At 40.3% G+C, this 12,525-nt stretch overlaps 1 protein-coding gene across 1 annotated transcript; it reads right to left on the bottom strand.

Moving 5' to 3' along the window:
• On the bottom strand, positions 1 to 12,270 carry LOC134753984 (myotubularin-related protein 2). Its single transcript, XM_063690028.1, has 13 exons — positions 12,009 to 12,270; positions 11,487 to 11,675; positions 8,997 to 9,071; positions 8,100 to 8,285; positions 7,265 to 7,480; positions 6,190 to 6,326; positions 5,626 to 5,751; positions 4,959 to 5,040; positions 4,286 to 4,456; positions 3,595 to 3,802; positions 2,783 to 2,913; positions 2,162 to 2,248; positions 1 to 474 (listed from the first exon to the last, which is right to left on the bottom strand). The coding sequence occupies exons 1-13, from the start codon at positions 12,132 to 12,134 to the stop codon at positions 328 to 330; spliced, it is 1,881 nt and encodes a 626-aa protein (XP_063546098.1). The 5' UTR covers positions 12,135 to 12,270; the 3' UTR covers positions 1 to 327.
• Positions 12,271 to 12,525: the final 255 nt, after the last annotated feature.

Here is a 12,525-nt window from a genome sequence, read left to right as displayed (position 1 = left end):
GGGTTGGTCCCATAGTAAAAGTTGCTCAAATGCTCAATATAATTCCAAAACCTCCCTGGCAACGGGAATGCACTTATTTTTTAGCCACCCTGTATCATAACGGTTAGGTACCATGCATTTTAAGTTTAGGTAAATCATATTTGTATAAGATAGTATACATACCTACGAGTACAGGCTCCGCAGCTTGTTAATGATTAACGGCTCTATAGTCGGATAATACCTAGCCTATGGTACTGTAACACACTGACCCTTAAGATGATAAGGCTTAGGAGAATGCCGCGGTAATCTGAAGTATCCGTTCTCAAATGTAACATACGACCTGACGTGTTAGACGTGGTGCGGGCTGGCGACGCGCGGTGGCGTGAGCGCGAGCCGGTGCTGACGGGCCGCGTGGTCGCCCGCGGCCGCCGCCACCGCTGCCTCGAGCTGCGCTCGGAGCGCGACCAGCTCGCGGCTCCGTTGGAACACTGGGTCCTGTTGCCAAATACAATAAATAAATAAATATTATAGAACATTCTTACACAGATTGACTAAGTCCCACGGTAAGCCCAAGGAGGCTTGGGTTATGGGTACTTAGACAACAATATATACAATGTCTAGTCATATATTAATAGTATTTTATACAATCGTGATATAATAGAGCTTTTCAGTCGAGTGTTTAAGCAACGAAGCTTGCCGAGTTGCTTAAGTAAGGTACGAGATTGAAAAGCTTGATTATATCACTATTGTATACAATACTTTTTCTGCGAGACAAAAAAATAATACTTTCAACTAGTAGAATCATATAGGTAAACAAACCAAAAGTATACAGCTAAGATACGCGAGCTGCCGCAGCCCGCGATAACTTCATACTCGTACGTGCCCCGGTCGCCGGGCCCGGCGCCCCCGGCGGGTTGGTCAACGACACCTCGTAACTCATGAGGCCCTGGTACCTGCTCCGCGCTAAATTCAATTTTAAGACAGTTTTTTTCTCGATTTGGGCCACCGTAGCCTATGGAGACTAACAAGCAACGCTGAGCGGTTTTCGCAGGGTATGGATGTTGCTATATGAAGGGTGTCACATGCGCGTTTCTGACTTATGAAGCAAAGAACTACAACATAAAATAAAATGTTTTTATTGGTCAACCAATCACAAAGCAGATGCGACGCAACAGCGTGTTTAAGTAGGCTAATTTGCATTGAATCGAGTCTCCTTAAACAAGAAATATTTTATCGAAATGTATGAAGTTCTATTTAAAAAAAAATATAATTGACTAAACAGTATCGATAAAATTCTTATGCTTGAGTCAGAAGTGCCATAGACTATCCAATGTTGAAAAGAGTAAGGTTGTAGTGTTGCATATGAATAATGTGTATAATGTAATACACAGATTATAGTCGACGAGTAGAAAAATCACATTTATAATCGGGTCTATCGCGAATTTATTTTGTTACCTATTTTTGCCGACGTTTCGACACAGGTTTCACTGGTCGTGGTCGCGGGTAACTGACGTCCCAGCAAAATGTCAAAACAGAGATTTGTGTGACTACCCGACGAAAATATATGAAGTGTATGAAAAAGTTTGGGGTAGACAACACATTTTCAAACCACCCACTACACATAAATGTTAATTATTGTCAATACTCCGACACGCAACACTCACAACATCTACGCACACATCCGAAAATAGATTCCTGTCCCCAAGGTGCCGATAAGTTAAAAAAATTAATGTGATTTAATTTGTGTTCAAAGCGCGAAGGTTTTAAATGTTATAAAGTCATATAATTTTATGAAATTGTACGCTTCAAATTCGATACTTCACATTTTTGATTTATTGAAGTTATCATTTCCATTCAATGTACGCTGTTTTTAGGGGAACAAATACTATTAATGCAGAGCTACCAGAAGAGCTAACGCCACTGCTGCAAAGACTCCAACAATACTATTGCATTAAAGTTTTTCGGCTGCAACTATTACATAGGTACACATAAGACGGTTGAAGGAGAAATATATATGAAACAATAAAATTCATATTCTTATTCGTATCTGGAATAAATCGGTTATAAGTCAAACTCGATATGCTTATAATAGCACTATGATAACTATGTAAACATACATTATCTTTGGCTACAGTCATAAACATCATATATTTTTGTAATAATTAATTAATATCACCCAAACCTGCTGTCTCATCGTAGGATTCCACCGGCAGTACAGCGCCTTCCACGGCTTGATGACCCTGAGTGACGCCACCGGCACAAGCACCACCTGAATAAAATGCAATACATGTATATCAAATCAAATCTTACACTTCAAAGGATAATACTGTAAAAAAATTACACACGGTAAGGGGCCAATATTTGTACGCAAGCCCAGACGCTCCTTGCGTCACTTCGGGACAAATGTATGTAACGCAAATACAGCTTGCAGTTTATGAATAAATTACGGAGCTTAAAACTAACTAAATATGTCAAGCATAATGGCATTCAGACACGTTTGAGCACTACTAGCACCAGTGACCTAACCTCAAGGCGTGCGTAATACTAATAATTAAAAAATTTGTATGATATCTAATGTACGAAATCTAATGTTCCATTTATTCCTTTTTGCAAAAGGTAAACATCGTGAAAAATCCGGTGAGGAGTAGCTCACAATAAATTCTACTTTCCACTCTAGATTTCAGTTTATAGCAGTTAGAAGTTTGTGGAAACCAGTGCCTGCTCTAAGGTGATTTAAGTTGGATAGGATGCAAATGCGGAACTACCAGGTTTTTAGGATAATCAATACCAAAAGAGCAGATACCTGCGGCCGCGAGTAGGGCCCGGGCGGGGACGCGGGCGCCGACGACGCCGGGCCCCAGTACAGCGGGTTCAGGTACAAGTCCTGCCGGCTGTTGATGTACGACCACAGGGACACCGTCTTGGTTTTCACCTCTGTAACAAACGAATACATTTATAAGTATTGTTGATATTTTTTGGCTAAAAAGATGTCAATATTTTTTTTTTGACTCATGCTCTCTCGGTATTAAACAGGAACGTGCCGAATCTGCACGAGTAGAGGTGGTCCAGTATGGTGATGAGCAGTCGCTCGCTGAACTCGAACGCTGTAGAGAACTACTGTAGCTGCCGCACGCACTCTACCCACTGCACGAATACTGAAGAGCGCAGTGTATGTCAGAAGCTTTACAAGCTATGAAAGAGACGACTAACCTTCTTTGACACGTTCCCTCTCGGTGTTAAACAGGAACGTGCCGAATCTGCACGAGTAGAGGTGGTCCAGTATGGTGATGAGCAGTCGCTCGCTGAACACGAACGTTTTAAGGAACTACTGTAGCTGCCGCATGCACTCTAACCACTGCACGAATACTGGAGAGCGCAGTGTTAGTCAGAAGCTTAACAAGCTATGAAAGAGACGACAAACCTTCTTTGACACATTCGTGCCGAATCTGCACGAGTAGAAGTGGTCCAGTATGGTAATGAGCAGTCGCTCGCTGAACTCGAACGCTGTAGAGAACTACTGTAGCAGAGCTGACGCACGCACTCTACCCACTGCACGATTACTGAAGAGCACAGTGTTTGTTAGAAGCCTAACAAACGATGAAAGAGAGAACTAACCTTCTTTGACCCGTTCCCTCTCGGTGTTGAACAAGAACGTGCCGAATCTGCACGAGTAGAGGTGGTCCAGTATGGTGATGAGCAGTCGCTCGCTGAACTCGAACGCTGTAGGGAACTGTTGCTGTAGCTGCCACACGCAGTCGACCCACTGCACGAATACTGGAGAGCGGTCGGCGTCAGAGTGTCGTTCGTCGCCGTGTCCTATACGCTGTGGGTAAGGTTCATAATTAACTTCTAAGTTTCGTGACTTTTATTTTATAGACACATTTTTTGTAGTGTGAGTATGGTTAACATATTGAGGTACATAGAAAAACAATGGACATCATTATAGGAGCCGTGCGCGTTGGAAGGTCTGTCATCTTGTGGTCTGAATCGGAAACATAAACTGTACATTGACACTTCACGCTAAAACAAGTGCTGCCCTCTACAGTTCACGTACGTTTTCTTGTGCATTGTATGTTCTGCCATCTCGTGGGCTACATTAGAAACTTAGACTTGGCATTTACACTTCGCGCCAATAAACAAGGGGGCTCCTGTGCTGCCCCCTAACAGTTCATTCACGTGCCCTATACCAATTTTATATACCTCTCGCGTCGAATGATGGACGCTATGACAGTTAATTAAAGTCACTTTTCTGTGTTTTTATTACTTAAATGTTACATTTCAGTTGTGAGTAAAAGAATATGATTACCAACTGAAACTTGTGTCCAAACGAGAGCCACTCCTTCTCAATGAGGACCTCGAAGCCCCTAAGTGTGCGGTAGTACGGGTCCAGCATGAGCATCGCCAGAGCCGTGAGCTGCGCCGTGCGGTCCCAGCCGTCCGAGCAGTGGACCAACACTGACGTCTTGTGGTTCTCCACCTATAAACAGATGTTGCAATGTTGACGTTGGAATTATTCAACAAAACGAAACAAAAGCGATATAATATATGCTGATTTAAAACAGAAAAACCGGAAGTACGAGTCGGACTCGCCCACCGAGGGTTCCGTACAAATTTAACTTATTTTTTATTGCTTACAAACTAGGTTTCAGATTTTTCCCTGTACTTGTAGTGTAAGACGATATTGTTTGCCAAATTTCATAGTTCTAGGTCACTGGAAGTATCCTATAAATTTTGATTCCCCTGAAAGTGTCGAAATATACGTGTTTTGCTCCACAAACGGCCGTCAAACGGACGGACGGACGGACGGACGAATGGTCGGTCGGACGGACGGACAACAAAGTGATCCTATAAGGGTTCCGTTTTTTTCCCTCTGAGGTACGGAACCCTAAAAACTACGGCAACCTAAACTATCACTTACAATCATATTTAATTGTTTTTATTTATAATTACTAGTAAGTAGTATTAAAAATCAAGTATACCTTGTCAACAATCCGCACAGCACCAGCCAATATGCATTTGATGTGTTTTAGCCAACAACTAGCCTCTATACCGCTGAACCATCTGAAATGAGAATAACAGTTTACTCGCAACTGAACTGAAGAATGCACCAGGGGTTAAACTTTTGGTTTAAAAGCGAAGTCGTTAGGCCTTCTCGGGCTGCTTGAGAATTAATAAGTCATTTTTCTCACTAACTTGACAAAATTGATCCCAATAAGGACTAAATCTATTCTTTAAATTCGATACCTAAATTCTAAATTCATGAAACTGACATCACATCAAAAAGAAATCTAATCAAAAATTCTTTATTTCTTTCAAAACCAGTACAAATCTTACAATTGCTGGTGTCTCCTTGTAAGTTACTTACAAATTAACCTGCGCCAGGAGGCACCACTCTTCTACATCTACAATTTATTTAGTACTATAAGTACTATCTTTATAACAATTTTCCTTAAATTGTATGTGTGTGTGTGTGTGTGTGACATGTCAGTTGGCTCTTCTACTCTATTGCAGTTAAGCTGCAAGCTTTACGCTTTTAACCTAATTCTTATGATGAGTTTGCCATGCGAACCCCGTGTCTCATTTAGAATGCAAACAGAAAATTACTATTGAGATTGAGCAATAGGGTGACAATGGTTCCGCACTTACCTCGTCTGGTCGATCTGTGGGAAGCATAATTCCTTTAGTTTCCTTAGGCTTTCCCTCATCACGTGAATGTTGTGTATGTCCAGAAACACCAGCTCCGCGTTCTGATACGCATCCTCGGACTCGTAGCTGTATACAAAATATATATTTCAATATTTTAACACAATAACAAACAAATACTATGAATATTGTAACATTCAGTTTACAGCTTAATGTGTATGAAAAGATACAGTGAACTGGTTTAAAGTTTAACATACAAGTCTTAAACTATTCTAATTATATTATGTAATTTTTTGGCAAATTTTTCAAAATTGCTTCTGCCATGCCAACAGCTCTGGTAATACGGTTTAGATATTATAAGGCTGCGTTAACCGCTGCGCATGTCTGATGGGATGACACCTTAGCGATGACGTTGGCGCTCTGCCGGGTGTCCATGATGAACAGCTTGTGTGCTTGAGCGTTCGCGTCAATAATCATCTGGATGTAACGCTCGTCACCGCGGCTGCGTTCACCGACCGAACTGATTGGATGATCCCTCCCAAAACCTACCTTTGTAATGACACTTACCCGCCTCCCTTGGCCTTGTTGGCGATGGCGTTGGCGCTCGGCCGAGCATCCATGATGAACAGCTTGTGTGCTTGGGCGTTCGCGTCCATGATCGTCTGGATGTAACGCTCGTCGTCGCGGCTGCGTTTACCGCTGACCTGTAAAAAGGTTATAATATAAAGATTAAGCACTTTACGAAAGCGATCACCCTCACACTTTGGGTGATGTGAGAATTTACGACTGTTGTGTTTATGGATTTGTCACATAAAAAGATTGTCAAAAGTCGACCAATCTGCAGCATGATGCACAGAGATGATGTGTTCAGGATCAGCATTTGACAAAGATATGGCCCGCCCCTAAGAATTTTTTTTTCTTTAATTGACGTATTTAAGTACGATTCCCTCCGAACAGGCGGAGTCGGAGCGCATTTCACACTTATACGGCCGCAAGCCGGTCGGCTCCGGACGGGCTCCAGCCGGTCGGTTTGGCAGGAATCGTACATTGAGGTGGAATCTCGCGGTTGGATTTCTATACAAAATGTATATTGCTTAATTTGTTATTGCTGATTTTTGTGAATTTTAAAACACTTTTCATTTCTCATGCTCTGAAAGAGGGTCATTGTTGTTCTAAAAGGTGCGCAGAAAATGATACGTGTCTGCACTAGAGCATTTTACGTTCGAAGTACGATATTTTAAATTTTTTTACGATAAGCAATTGAAATTTGAGTTTAAATGGATTTGTTATACAATTTCCATTGTGATACTTGACTCTCCATTCCATAAATAACGATACTTTTGCCTGAATTTTTAATTGAAAGTTCCCTCAATAAATACTATAAAAATGTATTATTCGTCATGTTTTTGAAAAAACACATGCATTTTACTTTCCTCGTATTCGAAATGAAAAGTAGAGTGTTCAACTCGGGTGAAAGGCATCATTTCTGCCTCGGACTATTGGCGCTCTCACTGCGTTCGAGCGCCAAGACACCTCGGCAGAAATGAGTGCCTTTCATCCCTTGGTTAACAATCTACTATTGTTTACAAAGTTCGCTACCGACCAAGGTTCGAACAGTGGTAGGTATGTCTACAACACTCACCCCAACAAGCGGCTGGCTGCACCTCGTGATGGTGGCCTGAGAGCTCGGGTGTATCCAGGCGAGCACCGGTATCCGGCCGCGAGACCGGAACGCCGCCACGGAGCGGAGCTGCTCGTCGTTGGCCGCCGCGGGTACCGCCCATATCGCGGGATAGCTGTCGCACACTTCGTACTTGTCATTTATGCGCGTTATTCGCCACATGTCGTTGTTGACGCCCTGGAAAATTAAATACGTTCAGAATTTGTGATAAAAATAATGTTGATTGGGACTCGAAAACGGTTTTACAGAATCCGCTTTTTCGGGTAAACTTCAGTAGGTCACTTGATATAGAAGTGGCCGTTGTCTTAGATCCCCGAATTCGAATCTCGAGTGAAATTGTTAATAATCCCTTTCCGTATTTAAAAAAAAGTATACGCACCATCCTCTTCAGCTCGGCGATGGGCTCGTACACGTGCCAGCCGTCCTCGGGGAAGCACTCCGTGTAGCTGAACGCGAACAGCGGCTGTCGCTGCGACAGTGGGAACGCGAGTTACAGCTCTAGAGTGGCCTATACGCACCATCCTCCTCAACTCGGCGATGGGCTCGTACACGTGCCAGCCGTCCTCGGGAAAGCACTCCGTGTAGCTGAACGCGAACAGCGGCTGCCGCTGCGACAGTGGGAACGCGAGTTACAGCTCTAGAGTGGCCCATACGCACCATCCTCCTCAACTCGGCGATGGGCTCGTACACGTGCCAACCGTCCTCGGGGAAGCACTCCGTGTAGCTGAACGCGAACAGCGGCTGCCGGTGCGACAGTGGGAACGCGAGTTACAGCTCTAGAGTGGCCTATACGCACCATCCTCCTCAACTCGGCGATGGGCTCGTACACGTGCCAGCCGTCCTCGGGAAAGCACTCCGTGTAGCTGAACGCAAACAGCGGCTGCCGGTGCGACAGTGGGAACGCCAGCTGCTGCAACTTCTCGAAGATGCCGCGCCGCGAGTGATTCTCTTGCTTATGCGCGAAACGGAGGTTCCGCATGTCCTGAGAGATTGTGTCAAGTTTTTTTAATGTATCGACGCTTGGGCCGGCGATAGCCACCTTACTTGTGGCCGTGAGCTCAGGGTGCGTACCCAAGATGACAATCGTTCGCTCCGTGGCGAACGATACGGTAGTCTATCTTTATGACTCTTAAATATTTGTGCGACCGTGACCGTTTCGTTCGCTGCGGAGTGTAAACGATTGATTGGCATGTTGGCTACGCTTGCTGATGTGCCAATGCCTTTAGTGCAGATATTTCCCATATTTTTTAAAAGTTCAGTTATGGTTATTGTTTTATCATGCCTGAACACAACAATTATGAAGTTTTTTTTCCTTATGCATTTGTCCTGCGTATTTCCTTAGTATTACCCAAGGAAAGGTAAACAATTCCAGTTTTTCATATTAATTTAATTTTTATTTCACAATATGAACCATCATCTATCTACAATTGTTGTCTAGGAATTCGTATATAAGTAATCCTATATTTTTTTAACAAAAAGAGCAATTTCTAGTGCATTGTTTTGTTCATAGTCCATACTTTAATTGTCTCAATCCTTAGATTGAATACTTAGATAACTTATTATCTAAGTGATATTGTTTACTTGAGATGAGCAATAAAAAAGTAATTATGCATGTTGATAAAGATAAGTACCTTATCCATACCCTAGGTACATTGTAGTATCCAATAAAAATGGAATCTTGAAATTACTTTACCTTGCAAAATACTTCAATTCCATAAGAATTTTCGCCTTTAGAAGAAGCTCCACCCACTTTTTCAATTCGGGATACCTATAAAGTTAAATTATTTTAATGTGTTGCACACAACAAACATCCTTCAGTCATCTCTACTAATATTATAAATGCGAAAGTAACTGTCTGCCTGTCACATATTTACACCTAAACCGCTGACCCGATTGAACGAAATTTGGTAAGTACTAAAATTATTATTCTACGCAAACAAAGTCGCAGGCAGTAGTTAGTTATGCTGGGCATTTTCCGCAAATTGACATCTAATCCAATGTCCCTACCTAGTTTGCGTGAAACTAGGTAGCCCTACTCTAACCACCCCAGCTACTCCACGAAACCTAGCAAGGTCTTCAGGTTGCTAACTGCCTCCTTCAGTGTACACGGATTCCCTAGGTATTTGCTCCTGTATACTTCTACCTGCAGTAGTTTTATAAGTAGAAAAGTTAAATAAAGCTCCTCTTAGTGAAGTGTTCAGATAGATTTCCCATATTTGAAATTTGTAATATAATGTAAGGTACAATACAAACAATATAGGTAAACATAAAAAAACCGGCCAAGTGCGAGTCGGACTCGCGCACCGAGGGTTCCTTACTTTTTAGTATTTGTTGTTATAGTGGCAACAGAAATACATCATCTGTGAAAATGTCTAGCTATCACGGTTTATGAGATACAGCCTGGTGACAGACAGACGGACAGCGGAGTCTTAGTAATAGGGTCCCGTTTTTACCCTTCGGGTACGGAACCCTAAAAGTCGTCAAAAGCAATATTTACATTCGCCCAGCCTGCTACACTTATCTGGTATTAAAATAAATGTATACCTCAATGTACACTTGCGTAAACAGTTTTTACTAATGTAACTTCAGCTAAACCCCATGTCACCTCTAAGCGGCCCACTGATATCGGCGTTTGATCATGTATTCTAACTGACAGGCTGATATCGTCTATGTGTAATTATTTCCATACTAAGTAGTTATGAAATATATTTAAACATAACTTAATCAGGTCTATCAGGATTTGTATTTTTAACTTTATATCTGATGTGTGTTGCGAAATTTTTAATTAGTTATGAAATGCAACTGACTTGTTGTTGAAAACAACAAATGCCGTAGATTAAAAAAATAGTTAAAAACACAATATCTTCAATAATGCAGTAAATTGCAGAGGCCGTTTTTGAGTTTTTTTTTTTTTTACTTTATTGCACAGATGTTAAATTTCAACTAGATGAAATCATTTATTTACATCATCAATCATTTATTTAATATGTATGTATGTATGTGTCTATTATAATTATAGTGTTTACGTAATATATGTAGTTTATAAGTATATGTGCCATTTTCAACCAAAAGGGTACTTATTGTCGCTTGTCAGTAAGGCACTATTTCCATATAGCTTCAATTAGAAATCAACCTTATCGACAACCGACAATGTGGTACTTTTTGATTGAAAACGTCACATATTAATTTGCTTTTCTTTTAATTCATTGATTTTTTTTCTCTCCCTGCACCAATTGTAAGTGTCTCTGTTTGGCCCTATGGTTGACTGTAGAGAATGCCATTTGGCATTAAGTCCGCCATTTGTACATTGTTGTATATCTTTTGTGCAATAAAGTTTAAATAAATAAAAGATATATATATAGAGGTACTACAGTAACTGTTTAATGAATAACTAGCTTAAATTTAAAACATGCCCTTGAGGCATTGTACCAAGGATGCTGGCGGCATTTCCTCATATTGCAATGCTGATACGTTGTGCGAGGAATATTTCAACTTAATTAGGAAACTATTTCTAATGCAGTAATGCTTGCAAATTTTTACTCAAACAAACTGCAGGAAACGGAACAATTAAAAATCAAATAGCATTGCCTTATCTTTTAACAATTTCAAATGCAGTGATATGTGCTCCTTCAGTGAACACCTTCAAAAACAGACTTGACAAACACTTAAAACAACTAACAAAATGAACACTAATAGACCTAATAGTAAAAAAAAAACAAGTGCAGTGAAATAAACGCATCAGTTTTCAGCTGCTAGTGTATTAAGCAATATAATAATATAATATAATATAATTTAACAATACTTCATAAAGAAATCGCATTGCTGATTCATGTTGCCACTGTATTTAGTTCTAAGATCTCCTGTACTGTACTGTACTGTAAAAATGGAGCACAAGGTTTCCCTCATATGTTTGACATACGGGTTTGCAGGCAGTGAGCTTCAAGTTTTACAAGACAAGGCCTTAGTTTACATGAAATGCAATAAAATATTACTTTGACTGTGAATGAAGTCATTGAAAGAGAAAATAAGTATTACTTTGCTGATGCTACTATCAACAATATGTTTTGTTATTTTTTTTAATTTTCATCATACATTTAATTCTTGTATGTAAAAGCATCTTTTAATAATTTTTACATTTTTTGTATACAAAATAATAAGCCAATGTATTAAAAATGTTACTTACAACACCCAGTGGCACATTCAATGTACTGTGAATAGCTGCAGCATCCATAGGTCTGAAGTGCAGTTGATAGTTTGTCACTTTTAGGACTCCTCTAGAAGGCCCGTTGTATGGACACAAGTACGCCACATCCCGAGCCACTCCCATCACCTTCTCTCCTTCCAGTAACTGAATATCACCCAGTACATGAGGCTGTAAAAACAAATGCTGTTAGCAAAGTTGACACTTTAATTGGGTGGTTGCAAAGAATTTAGTATTGAATATTATATAGTATAATATTAGTCTTTTATACACGCCTGGAACAATTTGCTGTGCTGTTTCTGACTGTGAATTCGATTTACAAACAAACAAACATGCATCGTTTTTGCTTTGCTCATGGTGATATTTTATATTTCCAACACAATGTAAAGCACCCACAACAGCTGACAGTAAACTAATCACTGGTAAACCGGGCTAAAGCCAGAGGAAGCGAACTGTTATAATATACATTCAATAAGAATAAATTAATCCTTTTAGGAAACTTACGGAGTCCTGTCCGTGTTTAGAATTCAATGAACTTGATTTTGAATCCGAATCCAAGGAATCAGAACTAGCGTTTTTGGACAACGAAAAGTCCGAATTGATTAGTTCTGTACTATTATGTTTATCCATTGCTAATTGGACACGATAAGTGGACAAGTATGTAGGAGTAAAGCGAATATCCTAATTACAACATTAACAAGACTACAAGTGAAAATCACTTTATGTAAGCAAAACGCGCCCATATTGATGACAAAATATATTTAGGCACATTGAAATATACATTTTATTTAAACGTCATACAGCCTATAATTAAAAAATACCAATTCGATTTGTGCGCATAGACTTGGCATAGACAGTTTAACCCATAGGGGTAATATGCGATGAGTCGATGACAGAAGTTATTTTAAAAGCACTATTTATTTATTCGAGTCATGTAGACATATATATAATAAGTAGAATAAGCAATAATTATATTTATAACTAAAACGTTAATAATTAGGTACGAACACAAATTATTTGA

Source organism: Cydia strobilella, chromosome Z (genome assembly GCF_947568885.1).
Source record: "Cydia strobilella chromosome Z, ilCydStro3.1, whole genome shotgun sequence".
NCBI classification, from domain to species: domain Eukaryota; kingdom Metazoa; phylum Arthropoda; class Insecta; order Lepidoptera; family Tortricidae; genus Cydia; species Cydia strobilella.
Note: the sequence above shows the minus strand (reverse complement) of the source record. Positions and strands in the feature narration are given on the sequence as shown.